Source organism: Pteropus vampyrus, unplaced genomic scaffold (genome assembly GCF_000151845.1).
Source record: "Pteropus vampyrus isolate Shadow unplaced genomic scaffold, Pvam_2.0 Scaffold29, whole genome shotgun sequence".
NCBI lineage: Eukaryota > Metazoa > Chordata > Mammalia > Chiroptera > Pteropodidae > Pteropus > Pteropus vampyrus.
The window spans coordinates 6,839,344-6,858,014 of record NW_011888810.1 but is presented as its reverse complement, the minus strand read 5'-3'; the positions used below and the strand labels follow the sequence as shown (position 1 = coordinate 6,858,014).

Here is an 18,671-nt window from a genome sequence, read left to right as displayed (position 1 = left end):
GTGTTGAATTAGAGTTTTCTTGTGTGTGAAGTGGCACTAAACATATAAAATAAAAAATGGAATAAAAGCATATTTTTGAAAGACACCCTTTTACTGTTCTTAAGCTTCATATTAAGAGCTCACCGTTTCTCTTTAATTTTTTGAAAGTTTGTCACCTTGATTTATAGCTCCTTGTTTGAAATGCAGTGTTATTTTAAAATATAATGTAGACCCATCATAAGAATAATTACTGCTTTGTTTCAGACCCTTTGTCTTTTTTGCAGTAGCTTCCTTTTATCTAACTAATTTTTATCTTCTCCCCATGATTTGTTTATTGTATTGTGTTATTAATATGTGAATACATCCTAATTGTAAATGATTCCTGGAATACAGTTAATTCTTCACATTACTGTCAAATTGTCACCCAAATCATTGGTTTGAAAATAGCCATCCTCTGCTCAAAAGGCTTTCCTTCAAGTACCTTGGCTAGCTGTATGTGTGTTGATCCCTCCCTACCTGTAGCAGCATATTACTGTGCTGTAGGTCAAAGACTTACACAGTGGTTCCCAAGTATATCTTTGTCCCTTTTATCTGGAATTCCATTTGTATCTACCAAAACATCCATCGTACTAGTTCAAACTCAAATGTACTGTCTGAATATTTTCTCTGTTCTTAAGCAAAATTGATTTCTTAAATTCTCTTGGCCAGTTTTCGCTTAGCTGCACCACATATTGCCTTGTAAGTTTTGTCTGTTTTACAGTGTGGGAAGGAGTTGTTCCTTCCTCCAAACACATACAGTTGCTCTGAATTGTAATCGAATAATGCTTCATTTGTTACACTTGTGTAGATTTATAGACCATGGCTCTCTTGGAAAAGAGTACACCCAGAATTTTGTTCTTTGAAGGCACACACTATTTTTCTTGAAGCTATATACATATAATTCTATTGACATCTTTAAATGGTTAAACTTTGAAAGCTAGTCATACAGAATTACAGTATCATCCTTTAGGAAATTGAAATCCAGGAAAGTGAGGTGTCTTCCTTAATTTAAAGTCAGATCAGGTTTTTCTCCTCCAGCTCTAATATTCATTCTGTCTTCAATACTACTTAAGTTCAGTACAAGGAAAAGATCTTTGAATTTGATCATCAAAAAGTGAGAACAATCTAGGTGGACAACTGCTTGTTTTTTGAAAGACAATGTTTGTCGTGCAATTAAAATATCTGGAGATTGGGTTTATAGTTCAAGATTCGCTTGGATTTAGTGGACTGGATTTTAGAACATCATAAGTATATTAAGAATTGTGCAGAATTAAATTGTTTATACATTGGCAATTCCTTGAATTACCTAGGGAGATTTTTTTTTTTGCTCCTATTGTCGTTTTCCCTCCCTAATATTAAGATATAATTGACATACAACACTATATAGGTGTACGATGTACAGCATAATGATTTGACATACATATCTTGCTGAATAACTTCCAATACTTCTCCTTGGATAAGATCTTATTTGACCAAAGCAAATACAGGGTTTTTCCTAACAATTTTTTGGAGGATAAGACACAAGATTGAGTTTTTCATTTCTTCAGTGTGGAAATATAAAAGTTGAGTCTGATAAAAAGATAGTCTTTTCTATTACAGTATGTAGTCATTACTTAACCTTAGTGCACTAAGCTTGCATTTCTGTTGAGAGATGTGCAAAGGGTGGAGGGATTTTGGTTTTAAAATGTTCTTCAGCACTATAAATTGAATTCTGACAGATACTTGAGTAAGTTTTCTCTTGGTGTAGTTACATTTTTAAAGTAACTAGAGGAAGGATACTCCTTGTTATTATCTTTTAATAGTCTTACATGTATTATGTAGTACATAGTTTTAAAATTTTGCAAATGCTACTGGGAAGATGTTTCTGAATATTAGTTGATTTCAGATCAAGAATTCTTTTCTGATTTTGGAGTAAGCATGCTTTTCTGGCTGTCTTCACTTTATCAGTTTTTAAAAAATAGGATTTATTTGTTAACACTAACAATATTTTGAATTACACTGATGTATGGATTGGATTGTCTTGTAAAATTCTGAAGATATCCACGTAGGCTATTAAAATGTTCTTTGAAAGTTAATATAAGGTTTTATTGCATTGAGTAAAATTGTTTGTTTAAAGTGACATAGTGACATAGTTATAAAGCTCCATTTGTTTTTATATTTGGCAAACCTTTCATTTCAAAGTGATTTACTACATTTTGACCATTATGTCCTTTGAATATTTCTTATTTCTTACCAACTGGGTTCTAAAAAAACATTTTACATTAGGCCTTTCTAAGCCCAGTCATACATAATTTTGGGATGCCCATGGTTTGGATTATTCACAATTATGTTTTCATTCTTTAGTTTGGGTATTGGAGAGGCAAGTGTACTATGTATGTACCTATAGTTATGGCATGGGTTTTTAAAAAAAATATTATTATTTATGCCTACAGCACCTGGTCTTCCTAGGTGGTCTCCTATCCAAGTACTAACCAGGCCTGACCCTGCTTAGCTTCCGAGATCAGACATGGGGATTGTTCAGGGTGGCTTGGCCGTAGACCATGCACCGTGGCTCCACTGGGGTGCGAACCCAGGACCATCTGCGTATAAAGCAGACGTGCTAACTGCTACATTATGGAACCATGTCCTATGGCATGGATTTTTAAAGGATATTTCTCTTCTCTTTACATATAGACAGATATACCAAAGATTACAGAAGTTGAGATTGTCAGAAGTTAAAATGTAAAAATTACTTGTAAATATTTCATTTTGAATTATTAGTCATCTCCAGTCAGTAAGCCCTCAAGGAATTTGGCAAACACAAAACATTGGTGTGATAACTGACTTTAATATACTAACCTAGTTTTGGAATATTTATGTAAAGCTCGTAGAGTTCTTCTGTGTTTAGGTTTAAGTAACTCATTCTCTTAATGTGCTATCGTCTACCCTGTTTATACTCTTGCTCTTCCCTACAGTTTATTCTGAGTTCATCATCTGGAGTGATTTCTTTTAAAAGTCATGTCATCCCATTCAAAATCATCATTGATTCTCCATTTGTCTTTAGTACAAGCCAAACAAAGTCCTTTCATTACCTATAGAATTTAGCCCTGCCCTGTACCTATTCTCTGTTCCCCTCAACTTATCCTGTTTTCCACCCCCTCTCCAAGTTTATCTTGGCTACACGTGGCCTGCTTGCTTTCCTTCACATGTGCCGTGCACCGTCTGAGGAAACTTGTGTACTGACTGACAGATCCCTCTGTCTGGAACATTGTTTCTCAGATGTATGTATGGCTATATCCCTCAGCTCCCTCAAGTCTGCTCAGATACTACTTTCTGGTGAGGCTCACTCTGACCACCCTACTTAAATTGCAGCCCCTCCCCCACCATTTGGTTCACCTTTACCTTGCAGTTTTTCTTTATCCATGATAGTTAGCATCTCCTAAAATGCTTCATGATTTCTAATGAATACTATCCCCCCACCTTCTATGGGAATGCAGGGATGTATGTATGTCTGTTGACTGATGTATTTAAAATGTCTGACACATAGTAAGTACTCAACAAATATTTGACTGGACTAAATCACGTAATAGTAATAGATAAACGGCTTCTCTGATAAGTTTTGATAGCCAGTTCACATAAGTCATACACCATTTCTTATCTGGTGGATTTGACTTATGCTTGGCTTTATAGAAAGCCAAACTTGAGGTATACATCTGGCCGACCTTATAGAAGGTGAATTTTCTCAAAAGGTACTATTAGCGTTTGGGCATTTTTTTTTTTGGTGGGGCTTTCATTCCTTGCAAGATGTTTATTGCATCTCTTAATTCTTATTGAATGCCAGTGGCTCTCCCACTTCTACACATTTCACATTGCTTTTGGAGATTATGTTCTCCAGTTTATTCCAGTAAATACCCTTTTGAGGTTGAGATTTGTTGTCAAGGTCATTTTATTTTTTTTAGATTCAATTGTTGTTGGTATAAATCACAAATTACTTTGACTACGTTTTTGTCTAATATTAAGTCTAGTCAAATTGTGTTTTAGGGACCTAGAAATTGAATATTGGTATTGGACTTACCAAGGTTCTGGAAAATTTTTGGTGCCCTCAAATGATGGTGAGGAGATACAGAATTCCAGGAGCTGATAGAAAAGGTAATAGACATAAAGCAATAGTGAACACTGAGTAACTTCATAGTGTATTATATATACTGAAGGGAAAGGGAGGTGGACCAGCACATTAGCCTGTAGGTGATCTGAAGTGGTTTGGGAGGTTTTATATAGGAGTTGTGGCTTGAGCTAGGCCCTGGTCTTATTACCTAATGCTTTTGTCCTCTTTGTGGAGGCACGTTGGCCTACTTTCTTCCTGGTGACCACTAACTTCCTTTTCTTGAAGGCCAACAATGATCTCATAGTTGCTAATTCTGACTATGGATGTATTAAATTATCAATTGCTGCATAACAGCTTCCTCCCAGATTTAGCTGTTTGAAACTTTCTTGCTCTTTATTATTTCATAGGCACAGCTTGGGTATCCACTGGCTCTGGTCTTCTCAAGCCTGAAGGGTGGGGAGGTCTTACAAGATTGCTCTCGTGGCAGTTGGCAGGGTCCAAATCCTTGCTGGCTGTTGGTTGTGAGACATCAGTTCCTTGCCACATGTGCCCTCTCCATAGGGTTACTCACAACATGTCAGCTTGCTTCTCTTAGCACAGGCTTAGAGAGAGGTAAATAAGAGAGAAGTCAGTCTTTTTTGTAACTTAATCTTGGAAATAACTTTCCAATAATTTTTTCGAAGCCACACTTAAGGTCCAGCCCACACTAAGGAGAGAGGATTACATAAGGGTGTAAATATTAGGCAGAGAACACTGGGGATATTTTAGAGGCTGCCTACACAGTGGACATTTTCCAAAGATTTGTCCTTGGGGCTCTCTTAGGGTTGGTCTTCCTTCCTAGGTTTTACTTATGCACTCCGAGTTTCTCGTACCTCTCTGACTATTCTTCATTAACTTTTGAGATCCTCTTTTATTCACCTACCTTCATTCACCTGCCATTTTGGCCAGAACTCCTCCAACCACCTTTAAATGCTAAGCTTCCTTAAAGCTCTCTAGGTTCTGTATCTCATGCAGTTCTCCTATGCTATCTTGTCTATATGTTGATGACTTTCAGATCTATTATTTGCAGCCCACACTTCTATGCTCCAGACTGTAAATCCGACTGCCCAGTGGATTACATTTGTGTGCCTTACTCTAGACTGGTCCCAAACTTAAGTCCTCATTCTTTTTCTTGCCCTTCAAATTTCTCGTCCTCAGTTTCATGTTAGGAGTAAGTGGAACCCAGGTGCTTAGTCTGGAAATGTGAGTACGCTTTTGATGACTATTTTATTTTCCCTTTCCTTGTACTTTACACAGTCTCAGAGTATTGGAGTTTCCTTTTGAATGCATTCACTTCTCTTCTGATAATTCTTAATTTCCCTGTGACCTATTCTTTTTCAGTTTTTCACGTTGTCGGGAGTAGTTTCTAAAAATTTTCACCTGATTGTGTCCTCTGTTATTAGGCAAAGCAGGTTAGTGTTGTAACAAACAACCCCAAGATATCAGTGGCTTAACAGGGTAATACTCAGATAACAGGTTTGTATTCAGATAACTTTCCTCAGATAAGTTTCTATGCAGCAATTCATGAACCAGCGTTCTTCCATCTTGTGGTGTCACCCTCTAGATCGTGGGAATCCTCATTTAGCTGGCAGAGGGTGAAAGAACCAGAGGGTCATGAGTAGGAGGTTTTATGGTCCAGGTCTGGAAGTGGCTGGTATCATTTTGGTCTACATTTCATTGTTCTACGTTTCATTGCTATAACTTAGTTTTTTGGTGACACCTGTGCAAGAGGCTGAGAACCATAGTTTAGCTGTTCAGCCAGGAAGAAGAAACAGATTTGGTGAGCATTTGGCTAGCCTCTACCATTCTCTCTTTTCCTAAAATATAATCCAAACCAACCCAAAGTTTCCAGGATTTTCTTTATTATAAAATCCAAAATTCTAAAATGGATTCTACACATACTAGAGAAGAAATCCACAAATTAGGTTCCAGTTACCTCCAGAAGACATTTCTTCTTGGCCACTGGCAGGTTTAGTGTGTTGGTTCCCTGCCCCCACCTTCAGTAATTAATTCATTAGAGAGACTCACAGGACACAGCATATAGTTGTATTTAGGGCTATGGTTTATTATAGCAAAAGGATACAAAGCAAAATCAGCAAGAGGAAAAGGCATATAGGGTGAAGTCTGGAGGAAACTAGTGCCTCTTTCTTCCAGTAGAAACACAGGACACACTTAATTCCTTCAGCAAAGAATTGTGACATGTGTGAAATGTCTGGCATTGAAGCTCATTAGAGACTCAGTAACTAGACTTGTTATTGGGACCTTTTCCCACTACATGCCAAAATTCTAGGTTCCCAGAGAAGTAGGTGTTCAACATAAAACATATATTTTTGGGTTTAGGCACTCATTAGTTCTGGGAGTGAGAATTCTCTCAGAATCAAAGTTCTGACACCAAAGACCAGCCGGGCTAGCCTTTTTAGGATAGCAGGCCTTCTATGTTAACTCTCTTTTGCATAGTGAATGAGATAACTGGGGATTTTGTTTAGAGAATCTTGGAAACTGCAAAATTTTATTGACCTAATATATTGTTTTTGAAAGTTATTTTTCTATTTCAGTGGGAATAAAAGATCAGTTTGCTTCTCAGCTTCTTCAACTTCTCAGATATTATTTATTTTTATTATTATTTATGCCTACAGCACCTAGTTTTCCTAGGTGGTCTCCCATCCAAGTACCAACCAGGCCCAACCCTGCTTAGCTTCCGAGATCAGACATCGGGCTTGTTCAGGGTGGCATGGCTATAGACCATGGACCATGGCTCCACTGGGGCGTGAACTCAGGACCTTCTGCGTGTAAAGCAGACGTACTAAATGCTACACTATGGAACCATGTCCGATAGTTATTATTTATATCCTTCTAGGTACTGTACGTATAAGGACGAGGTACGCGCAGAATGGTGTTCTACAACTTAACGTTTTTCCCCCAATAATTTCCAGTCTAACTCTGTTTTTTAGTGATTGCATCAAGGTTTGGCATACTTTTCTTAAACATTTCCCAGAGCTATTAGTTGGGTCAGTGGTTCTCAAACATTAAAATGCAGAAAAATCACCTGTGGAGAATGTTCAAGATAATGTCCTGTTCTCTTTCTCCAAAGATTTTGATTCTTTTGGTATAGGGTGATGCATGCTTAGGAATCAAAATTTTATTTTAATTTTTAATTTTTTTTATGGCGACATTAGTTAACGAAATCCATAAGTTTCAGGTGTACAATTAAAAAAGGCATATATATATATTATATACATATATATATATTACACAGTGTGTTCACCGCCCGTAGATTCTTTCTGTCACCACATATTTGACCCCTTTTACCTCATCTACCTCCAGAATCAGCATTTTAAAAAGCTCACTCTCCTCCTCATTCTTACACACAATTGTCTTGCTTTACATAGCATTAAATTCTATATTTATTTTGCCCCTTGAAGTGTTTACTTTTGTGTTTTCTATAGCACCTGTTGTATGCATGTACATGGTGTATGTTTAGGCTCAAGTATTTGAATTAATAGGAGGGCCACTTTTAGCAGATGATACTTATATGGTGCACTGGAGTAAACTAGAAAGGGATCATTTGAGGCATTTTATATAATCCTGATAAACTAAGGGATGATAATAGTAAATTTTTATAATTAAAAATATTTTCAAAGTGTAATTAACTTGAGCTCTTTTCTGTGGTCAGGTTTATGTTGGTTTTGTGCTCGAAAAAGCTACATGCATTTGAATTTCTAAATTATTGACTGTCATCATCAAAGAGAAATCTCATTTGCATAAATAAATATGTGATAGATTAAAACATTTTAAGAGCCATTTAAAAATTTTAAATGTTTAAAGGTAAATGCTCTTTTTTTAATTGAAAATATAATATGGACTTTTAAAAATACATAGGTATTTTGAGCCCAAAAGTAAAAATAATTGTGTAAATTTACAGTAATGATGAGGCTTTAATTTGAGAATTTGTATGCGTTGCAGCATTGTATTGCATTACAGCTATCTTGGCTACCACTAAAACAGAGAAGACAAGATTTAAAGGTTTTAAAGTTGCTCTTCTCAAGAGCCCACCACTCAGCTTTTCCATATCACTCTGGACCACTTAGTCACATCTTCGTTGGTCTGGCTATGCTCTTTGGCGTGTGGTATGTAAACTCCAACAGCTCCCCTGGAGGTTGGCAACTGCTTACTTTTCAGCCAACTGTTAAAGCAGATATTGAGATGATAGAGCATCTCATCAGTTGTGCTTGTAGTGGATTCCTTCTGTTATCAGAGGGTTGACTGATTTGATGAGCTACTCTCTGGAGCAACTTAACAGACCTCCATTGAAGGTTTAGAAGATCCTATCTCTGCTATACCTCCTACTCATTAAAGATACACCCTTTAGAGAAATCTTTGATCTAGCTGAGGCCCAGTTTTACAGATGGGAGTGGGAAGAAGCATAGCGGTTCCATTGCTTGTTCAAGGTCATCCAGCCTATGTGTAGTTGCTGGTCATGTGGCTTTTAATTTTGGATTATTTAAAAAATTGTTAGTAATTATCTGCAACTTTAACTTTGTAAAAATTACTATATACTCATGAAAATTAAAATCAGTTGAGTACAAAGTCAATTTTAAGAAATCCCATCTCATGGTTGTAATCTCTTCTTTAAATTATAAAAGTAACACATACATGCCTGCCATCCCCAGTTTTATTAAGAATTTCATATATATAGAAAAGAGTACAATGAACAGCCATGTAACTTCTTCCTAGATTTAGCAATATGGTCTGTGGCTCCACGTGGGGCCTGAACTCAGGACCTTCTGCATGTAAAGCAGACGTACTAACCACTATGGAGCCACCCTAGTTTCACCATTATTAGTAATAAACTTGATAATTTGATTAAGGTAGTGACGGCCATATCTCCATTGTAAGGGGACCTTTTTTTCCTTTTTCAATTAGGAGGTAATCTGTTGGGTAATAACTGTGCAGATGTCCCAGCAACTTTTCACCTGAGGTTTTTTTTTAGGCATTGGTGATTCTTCTTGAATCAGTTTTTATACAGGTTAGGGGTGTTATGAAATGGTTACTTTATTATTTTTTTTCATACTTTCTAAGTTTACTAGCCAGCATCTTTTTGTAAAAGGTGCATTTGTTGTTCTTTCAGTGTAATTGTGGATTCAGGAATTCTTATTCACTGTATTATAGTCATAGTCATTTTTTTAAAACCTATGATTTGAAAGAACTTTTACCCATAGTGTTTTACTGAAATGGCAGTGTAAACACATTGTCATGTTGTCTTTATGTCAGAATGTTAACTGCTTGGAATTTTTTTTTCATCTACACACATGAGAAGAACTTAGCATTAGGAGAAAGAACTTTGTGGCTGCAAATGATAAACTTGATCACCAGCATGCATTCATAAAAATGATGTTTGTGATAAATTAAGAGTATGTGATTTTTATGATTGGCAATAGTAAAATAACCAGATTATTTCTACTTTTGTTCTCCAAGCATTTCTAAATGATGTTGCATTTGAGGCAAATTGTAAAATCTAGAGTTTCTTTTTGATCCTCATATTTACCCATTATTAGTGAGAATTTCTTTAAGTGGCTCTTGTGTCTTTCTGACTTAATCCCCTGAGATTTTTGAGTGTTTCCTTTCTTTTTGTCACAGGATGACCCAAACTCACCTTTGTATTTTACTTGTTCCAAACTCCTGGAATTAGTCATTTCTCCAAGGAACATTGATTCTTTTTAGTATTTAGAAGCCAAGATCTAGGAGTTAGATTGGGCCCATTGCTTTTGGGGTATCATTGTTTCTAGGACATTTTTTAAAAATGGAGATATAATTGACATAAAACATTGTGTAACTTTAAGGTGTACAACATTGATTTGATACATTTATATTGAAAAATGATTGTCATTGTAGCATAAGCTAACACCTATAACACATAGAATTATCATTTCTTCTAGTGGCAGAACCAGTTAAGATCTAATCTTGTAGTAAGATTAATGTTTATAATATAGTTTCTTTGTCTATAATCACTATATTGTGTTTTAGATGTCCAAGACTTGTCTGCTCTTTGCAAGTATGTACCCTTACACACCCATTTCCCCACCCCTGGTAACCACCATTCCACTGTGTTTTTCCGAATTCAGTTATTAAAATAATTATTATTGGGATACAATTGACATATAGCATTCATTTCGGGTGTGCGAGATAATGATTTGGTATTTGTATATGATGTGAAATGATCACCACAATGAATCTACTTAACATCTATCACTTCACATAGTTACAAAAAAATTTTTGCCTTGTGATAAGAATTTTTAAGATTGACTAGATAAGTACAGCCATCATTATGTATATTATGTCCCCAGGACTTATTTTCTAACAGGAAGTTTGTTATCTTTTGACCACTGTTATCCATTTCACACACCCCCACTCCCTCTCAGAAGACCACCAAGCTCTTCTCTATAAAAAAAAATTTTTCTAAGGTTCCACATAAAATGGATAGCACATTAATACTCATCTCACTTAGCATAATGTCTTCAGGGTCCATCCATATTGCAGATGGTAGGATTTCCTTTTTTTTCATGGCTGAATAGTGTGTGTGTGTGTGTGTGTGAGAGAGAGAGAGAGAGAGAGGGAGAAAGAGAATATGAATATCTTTATCCATGCATCCAATGACAGATACTTAAGTTGTTTGTATAGCTTGGCTATTGTGAATAATGCTGCAGTAAACATGGGAATGCTTATAACTCTTCAATTACCTGTTTTCATTATTTTTGGATATATACCAAAAATAAGTGAGATTGCTGGATTTTTATGGTAGTTTTAAGTTTTTGAGGAACCTCCACACTGTTCTCCGTAGTGGCTGAACCAGTTTACCATTCCACCAGCAGTGTTGTAAGTCCTTTTCTCCACATCCTTGTCAACACTTATCTCTTCTTGTTGATAGCCATTGTTAAGGTGTGAGGTGGTGTCTCATCCTAGTTTTGATTTGCATTTCCCTGATGATTAATGATGTTTAGCACCTTTTCCACATACCTGTTTGCCATTTGGATATCTTTTTTTTTTTTTTTTTGAAAAGATGTCTGTTTAGTTCCTCTGGCCATTTTTAATGGAATTTTTTTTTAATTGTATGAGTTTTTTATAAATTTTGGATATTAGACCCTTATCTGATACATGGTTTGCAAATACTCTCTCCCATTCCATAGGTTATCTTTCATTTTACTTGTTTGTTTTGTTGTGCAGGAGCTTTACATTTGATGTAGTCTCACTTGATTTCTTTCTTTTGTTGTTTATGCTTTTGTTGTCATATCCAAAAAATTACTGCCATGGCCAATGTCCAGGAGCTTCTTTCCTATGTTTCTTTTTCTAGCAATTTTATTATGTCAGGTGTTAGGCTTAAATCTTTGATCCATTTCAAGTTCATTTTTGTGAGTGGTGTAAGATAGGGGTCCTCTTTATTTTTCCTTATGTGATTATCCCACTACCATTTTTCGAGGAAACTATGCTTTCCCCATTGGATGTTCTTAGCTCCCTTATCAAATATTAGTTGATTGTGTATGTGGGGGGTTAATTCTGGGCTCTCTATTCTGTTCCATTGGTCTGTGCATCTATTTTTATGCTGTTATAATTACTGTAGCTTTGTACTATAGTTTAAAACAGAAAGCTTGATGCCTCCAGTTTTGTTGTTGTTTTTCATGATTGCCTTAGCTATTTATGGTCTTACATGGTTTCATACAAATTTTAAGATTGTTTTTTCTGTTTCTGTGAAAAATGCCATTGGAATTTTTATAGGGATTGTGTTGAATCTAAAGATGGCTTTGGTTGCCATGGACATTTTAACAATATTTTGTCCTTTCTTTGTGTCATCAGTTTTAACAGTCTTGTAGTTTTTCATTTCAGTAGACTCAATTAAGGAATTTTTTTTTTTAAATGAATTCTTGTTGCTATTTCCATTTCAGGTTTTTAAAGTTTTATGTTTATCACATTTCTCTGTGCTGAAACTGGATTCCTATTTGCTTTGTCCAATAATATATAAAAATAGTTTTAAAATTATAAGAAAATATTACTAACAGTAAACCTATCGAGTCAAATTTGAGTTATATCATTAAAAATATATTCTACTGTACATTAAAGATATACAGGATACTGTGCTCAGAAGCTACTTAAAATATTGTTTTCACTGTGTTTTATGTTATCAATTTGACACTCAGGTTCATTTACTTATGTTTGTGTTCCACTTCAGTTTTTTTTTCTTTAACTAAATTTTAAATGTGTAATATATTTACATGGTTCAAAAGTCAAAAATCATATAAAAGATATAATTGATGATTTTTTATTCTGATTTCTATGTCTTATCACCTTTCTCACCCACTCCTTTGTAGGTAACCATTTTCATTAGTTTGTGGTTTATCTTCTGTATTTTTTGCAAAAAAAAAAAAAAATGCCTACTGTATATCTGTGTGATATATACAAACAAAAGGTAGCATATAGAGAAATAAAAGTTTAAATGGTAGAATACTACTGTACACATTGCCCAAGTTGTGTATTCACCAGCCACCTACTCGTGGCCATTCCATTGCTATGACAAATATTGCTGTAGTGAATAATGTGCATTTGTTATGTTATACTACATGTGAAAGTGTGTAGATTTCTAGGACGACTCTTCTTTTAAGTGGAGGCCTCTTTGTAATCACTGTTAATTGGAGCCTTATTTTCTCTGCACACATAAACATTGATATTTTAGATGGGATCATACTATTCAAGAGTTCTCCAGTTTTTTACTGTGTCATGGGTATTTTATGTCAACACTTAGCAGATTAACTATAAATCACAGCTGCTTGGTATTCTTTAGGTTGGATATATGAGAAATAATTTGGAATATTGGATAGTATTCTCCAGTTAAAATGTGAAATAATTTACCTAAGTTGGATGTCTGCAGGTCATTTTATAAGGCGCCCCCCCACCCCCCCCCAGTATATAGTAGATGTTTATGGCAGAACTACATTTTAAATGGCTGGTTGTATGTTGAGTGGGATTCCATTGCATATATATAGATATTCCTTTCACTGATGGGTATTCAGACTGTCCCTAAAATTTTAATGTTAGGAAAAATACCGAGAACATCCTTATACAATCTTTGTCATCTTCAATTGCCATTTTTCTTTTTATTACAGTTATATATTTGGTAAATTTTTAATTACTACTGTTCATGTTATAGTCATCTTATATATTGCTGTCAAATGTCAGTGCCCTTTAATTTATACTATATGTGATTGTTAAATTGAGAAATGCTGGGGGAAAACAGTAGTACAGTAACTGCTCGAAAGAATTTAACATTTTTATTGCAGAATTGCTGCCGTTAGCTGTTTTCACTGTTGAAATCCCAGGTCATGATGATAAATCCTCTGGGATTTTGGAAGAAGAATGCATATATGCTTTTAATAATGAAGATAGGCCTGTTTTGAACTATTCTTTAAGATTTTAATACGAAGTTAATACTTATTTTAAAAGCCAGATATAAGTATGTTACACGCGTTAGGTGATGTGATATGGCAGAAATGGGGGTGGTGAGTGAAGGTTGCAATTTTGAGGTCATGGTGATCCTCACTGAGAAGGTGACATTTATGTGAAGACTTGAAGTGAGATAGCCAGCCATGTTGGTATCTGGAGGAAGACCATTCCAGGCAGAGGATTCAGCTGATGTAGAGGTTGGAAGGTTGGGAGTATGCTCAAGAAGTAAGGAGGCCATTGGTGGCTAGAGAGAACTGGCTAGGGAGAAAAGTAGAAGAGGAAGCCAGAAGAGTTCCAGAGGCTAAATTCTTTATAACTGTGTTTGTTCATTGGCTCAGGCTTCCATTCTGAGTCATTGGAGGGTTTTGAGCACAGGATGATCTATGTTTGAGTTTTTTATATTTGACAAGTATATTTCTCTGGCTGTTGTATTGAGAATAGACTGGCGGGAGTAAGAGTGGAAGCAGAAGACAGGTTAACATATTTATCCAAGTGAGTGAGGATGGTCCTTGGTTATCATAGCTGTGGAAGTGGTGAGAAATGATTGGATTGTGGATATATTTTATAAATAAGAGCTGAAAGGATTTCTGGACTGATTGATTATGGAGAGTGGGAAGATTTACAAGATTTTGGCCTATGTAACTTTATGGAGTTGGCATCAGTTGAGTTGAAGACTTTGTATGGGAAGATCAGGAGCTCATTTTTTGGACATGATGTGTTTGAGATGTCAAGTAGGAAATATAATAAAATTTTGGCACCACTAGAGAGGTTTGGGCTGGAGATATAGAACTTTGAGAATTATGGGTAAAGATGGTTTTTAAAGCTGTAAGACTGAAGATTACCAGGAAAATAAATATAGAGAAGAAAAGAAGTCCAAGAATGCCAATACTGTGAGGTCAAAAGAGGAAGAGCCAGTAAAAGAGACGAGAAGAGACCAGTGAAGTGGCATTTGAAAAACAAAGTAACAGAAGTCCATATCTCAGAGAGAGTGATCAATTTTGTCAAAGGCTTCGGGTATTCAGGATGATCACATTGTACTGGTTTCCACTTGTCTTGGAGTACATTGTTTATGGTACTCCTTTTACTTTCACAACTGGTTTGGTTAATAAATTGTCACCCTGCTAATCTAATAAGGTGATGGCTTAAAATTGGTTATTAGTTTAATATGTTAAATTGAGATAATAAAGATTGGCTTGTTGAAATTTGTATTACGCTAGTATTTTTATCTATAGTAGTCTTTAGATGTTAATGTGGACTAACTGGTTGTACCTTGCCATGGGGCTCTTATCAAGAGGTGATATATTTGAAGTGTGATGATCTCAGTTGTATTTGAGGAATTGTTTCTTGGTAGGGTATTCAGCACTTGTCTTGCTGTATTTGTGCTGTACCATAGGTAAAATAATAATTAAAATAGTTTATCATAGCATCTACTTCATGGTGAAGTTATTCTGTTGTTCCTTTGTGTTAGCATTTTTGATATAAATTCTGAGAAAAGAGAAACTTTAGTCTTCCAAACTCTTACTTACCTTGAAATCCATTGCCTTTTTTATTATTATATATAATAATTATTGTATGTATATAATTATAAAATAACTACTGTTTATGTACATAACATGCATTGAATAAATATAATTTTAGCTGAACACAACTTGCAAAAATTTAAAATGCTGTGAATTATATTTGGCACTAAAAATGGGCATTTTAGATTTTAAATAAAGGGGTTCTGTTTTGACCTTGTTAGCTGCAAAATTTTAATGATGCTTTTATACCTGAAGGCATCTTAGCCAACAACTTTCTTGATTTGAGTTCTTGGTTTGAATTTAGGAAGAGGTTGTGGTTTCTTGGGCATTTTCTGGAAACAGCTTATGTACCAGCTGCCTAGTTTAGCTTGGATGTGGAAATTTCCTGAAACAACGAATGCTTTATATTTGTAGCTACATTCATTTTTCCTCTTGGTTGTTTGGCTAATATTCTACCAAAGTATCAAATAATTTACTTATTCTAAACCTACTCTGCTATTCCTGTGTTTTGTTGTGTTTTTTTTCCACTTTATAAACTTTTGTTTAAAAAGTAAAGGTAGAAAATAAAAGATATGCATACTTCAGGGAAAACAACTTTAAAAGCTGAACAAGGTGAAAAGAGAAAGCTTCCATACTTCATGTTCCGACTCAGAGATACCTTTAAATCACATTTAGTCCCCTGTTTGTGTATATTCTCATTATGGCGTGTCCTCAAACTTGAGTGTTTGCTAGTCTGGTGCAGAAAATATTCTACCACCATAACATGAAGGATACAACTTTCTCTTAGAATTTATAGCAGGAAAGTTTAGTTACATGTAATGCATAGATATAAGCACAATTTAACTTTTCATATGTTAGTCGTACTTTTTTTTTAGGAGAATGTGGAGAGAGCATAGGTAGATCCTTTGCTTTGTATAAACAAAACAAAACAATGTAGTCTTTCTCTGTTAAGAAATTGTTAAAGATTTAAGTGCCCTCACCAAGGGGCTTTTAATCTTCATAAATTTTCTATATGTTACATGGTGAGTTCTGATTGTAATGAAATTATGAGCAGATCTCATAGAAGGCGAAGCTGTGGATAAGCTCAGTTTCTTGCATTCAGAAATCCTTGTGTTTCAGCGATGATACTTGGTGAATTCTTGAGAAAAAAACCTGTGTGTTGGGTTGGTTTGTTTTGGTAATTCAGAATATTTCCTGATTCCCAGGTGGTTAGAATTAAACTGATAAACATCTTGTTATTTTAGCTATATTGCTGCTTTGGGCTTCCCTTTCTAGATGTTTCAACAATGTAGGAAGGAATTTGGATCTTGGATCCCTTTCAAGTCAGCCATTGAAATAACCTAAAACATATATCCTAAGGTATAATTTTAAGATCAAACTATCTGATTTTGAGACTGTACATAGGAGTAAAGTGAATAAATGGGATCTTGTAAATAGATTGTAGATAGTGTGGGAAGAAGGATTGAAAATGTCAGGTGAGTTTTTTCCACAAACCCTAATTTTAGTTAAGTAGTTTCCTGCTCCTTCTAATAGGGTTTAGTATAAATTTATAATTTTGAAATAAAAAAATAAGAATGCCAAATATTGTAGGTTGTCTTGCTAAAATATAACTTTTTTGGAGGGAGATATTTTCTTACTCTGTCTCTAATTTTAAAACTTGGCATTTTAAAAATCAATAGCTGTCAAGACATCTTAGTTCTTTTTTTTTTTCTAGTCCACTAAGGTATTGTATGTACCAAGATGCAGAGGCGAAGGTTATTAACCATTTTTCCATAATAAAAATTTAACTAATTTAAAAATTGAACATTTTTTTTTTTAAAAACAGGTGCCATGTTTCAGAACAGAGTAAGACCCCTGGTAAAGAAGAACTGAAGACACTGTATAGACACCAGATATAGGCTAATTACAAAGAAAGCATTAACCTGCCTCTGAGGTGACTAAAGGGGAATAATGGTGATTTTGCGCCGGGCTCGGCCGCCTGCTTCCGCCCCAACCAGCAATGAATCTTGACTCGCTCTCGCTGGCCTTGTCTCAAATCAGCTACCTGGTGGACAATTTAACCAAGAAAAACTACCGAGCCAGCCAGCAGGAAATACAGCATGTGAGTAAACAAGTACTACTAAAGGAATGAGTGTGTGGTGGAGAGAGAGTTGGAAATTTATGTTGGTATGTTGCATGAAAAGTATCTAACTTTTGCTCCTTAATTTCAAGTGATTTCTCTTTAGCTTAATCTATAAAATCTTATTCCATCCTCTTTTTTTTAAGAATTCACAGATTTTTTCTATGAAAATTATTGAATATGATCTGATTTGTTTCAATCTAGTCCCATTTATTTTCTGTTTTTTAAAAAAATTGATCTATATTTCACAAACTAAAACTCTCCATTTTAAAATGTAAAGTTCAGTGGTTTCTAGTAGATTGACATAGTTCAGCCATCATCATCTAACTTCAGAATGCTTTCATCACCCTGAAAAAGAAACACCTCAGTCCATTAGCAGTTGCTGTTTCTCTCCAGCCCCTGGCAACTACTAATTTACTTTCTACTTTCACAGATTTGGACATTTTATATAAGTGGAATCATATGTGGCCTTTTGTCCTGTCTTTCATTTAGCATGTTTTCAACGTTTATCTGTGTTGGAGCATGTGTTAGTGCTTCCTTCCTTTTTGTGGCTGAATAATAGTCCATTGTATGGGAATTCCACATTTTATCCATCAATGGGATGTTTAGGTTTGTTTCCACTTTTTAGCTATTCGTTTACAAGTTTTTGGGTGGATGTTTGTTTTCAGTTTGGGTTGTAACTTTCTGAGGAACTGCATCACTGCATCACTTTTCATTCCCACCTGCAGTGTGTGAGGATTCCAATTTTTCCTTATCCTCACTCACTCATTACTACATGTCTTTTTGCTTTTAGCCATTCTAGTGAGTGTGAAACTGGTATCATTGTGGTTTTGATTTATAGATAATAATTTTGAGCATCTTTTCATGTGCTTATTTATGTATCTTTGAGGAAATGTCCACTCAAATTCTTTGCTCCCCACCCCTTAGTCTTTTAAAACTATTGTTCTCGAGTGGTTTTTGACTTGTAGAGCATTTTATTCAATCTTTATGAAAGTCAGCAGTTAAATAGTATACTACAGGTGATTTTACCCCTTTTCTATTTTAAAATCAAATGGAGTATCAGAATTGTATATATTGTTAAATTATTATAACTTATTAGCTGTGTGACCTGAGTAATTTTTTTTTTAATTTTTGTTTTTTAGATGAGGCAACCCTTGGTTGACCTCACAGATCGCAAGGACTTTGTCAGTTTACAATCCCTTATTTTTTTATTTTTTATGCCTACAGCGCCTAGTCTTCCTAGGTGGTCTCTCATCCAAGTACTAACCAGGCCAGACCCTGCTTAGCTTCTGGAATCAGATGGGATCAGGCTTGTTCAGGAGAGCTTGGCCATAGACCCTGAGTAACTTCTTTGAACCTTATTTTCCTCATCTGCAAAATAAGAATAAAAATAATAAAATTT

The 18,671-nt window shown here is 35.1% G+C and overlaps 1 protein-coding gene and 2 pseudogenes across 7 annotated transcripts in view; 1 reads left to right on the top strand and 2 right to left on the bottom strand.

Annotated features, from left to right (window-relative positions):
• Window positions 1–18,671, top strand: part of CNOT1 (CCR4-NOT transcription complex subunit 1) — an 80,986-nt gene that overhangs the window by 3,082 nt on the left and 59,233 nt on the right. For all 7 annotated transcript variants that reach the window (XM_011356663.2, XM_011356661.2, XM_011356659.2 and 4 more), the window contains one exon: window positions 16,976–17,251. In XM_011356663.2, the coding sequence (XP_011354965.1) occupies window positions 17,150–17,251 (102 nt within the window). In that variant the 5' untranslated portion in view covers window positions 16,976–17,149. The remainder of the gene's footprint in view (window positions 1–16,975; window positions 17,252–18,671) is intronic.
• On the bottom strand, window positions 6,769–6,884 carry LOC111737670 (annotated as a pseudogene).
• LOC111737633 lies at window positions 18,488–18,606 on the bottom strand (annotated as a pseudogene).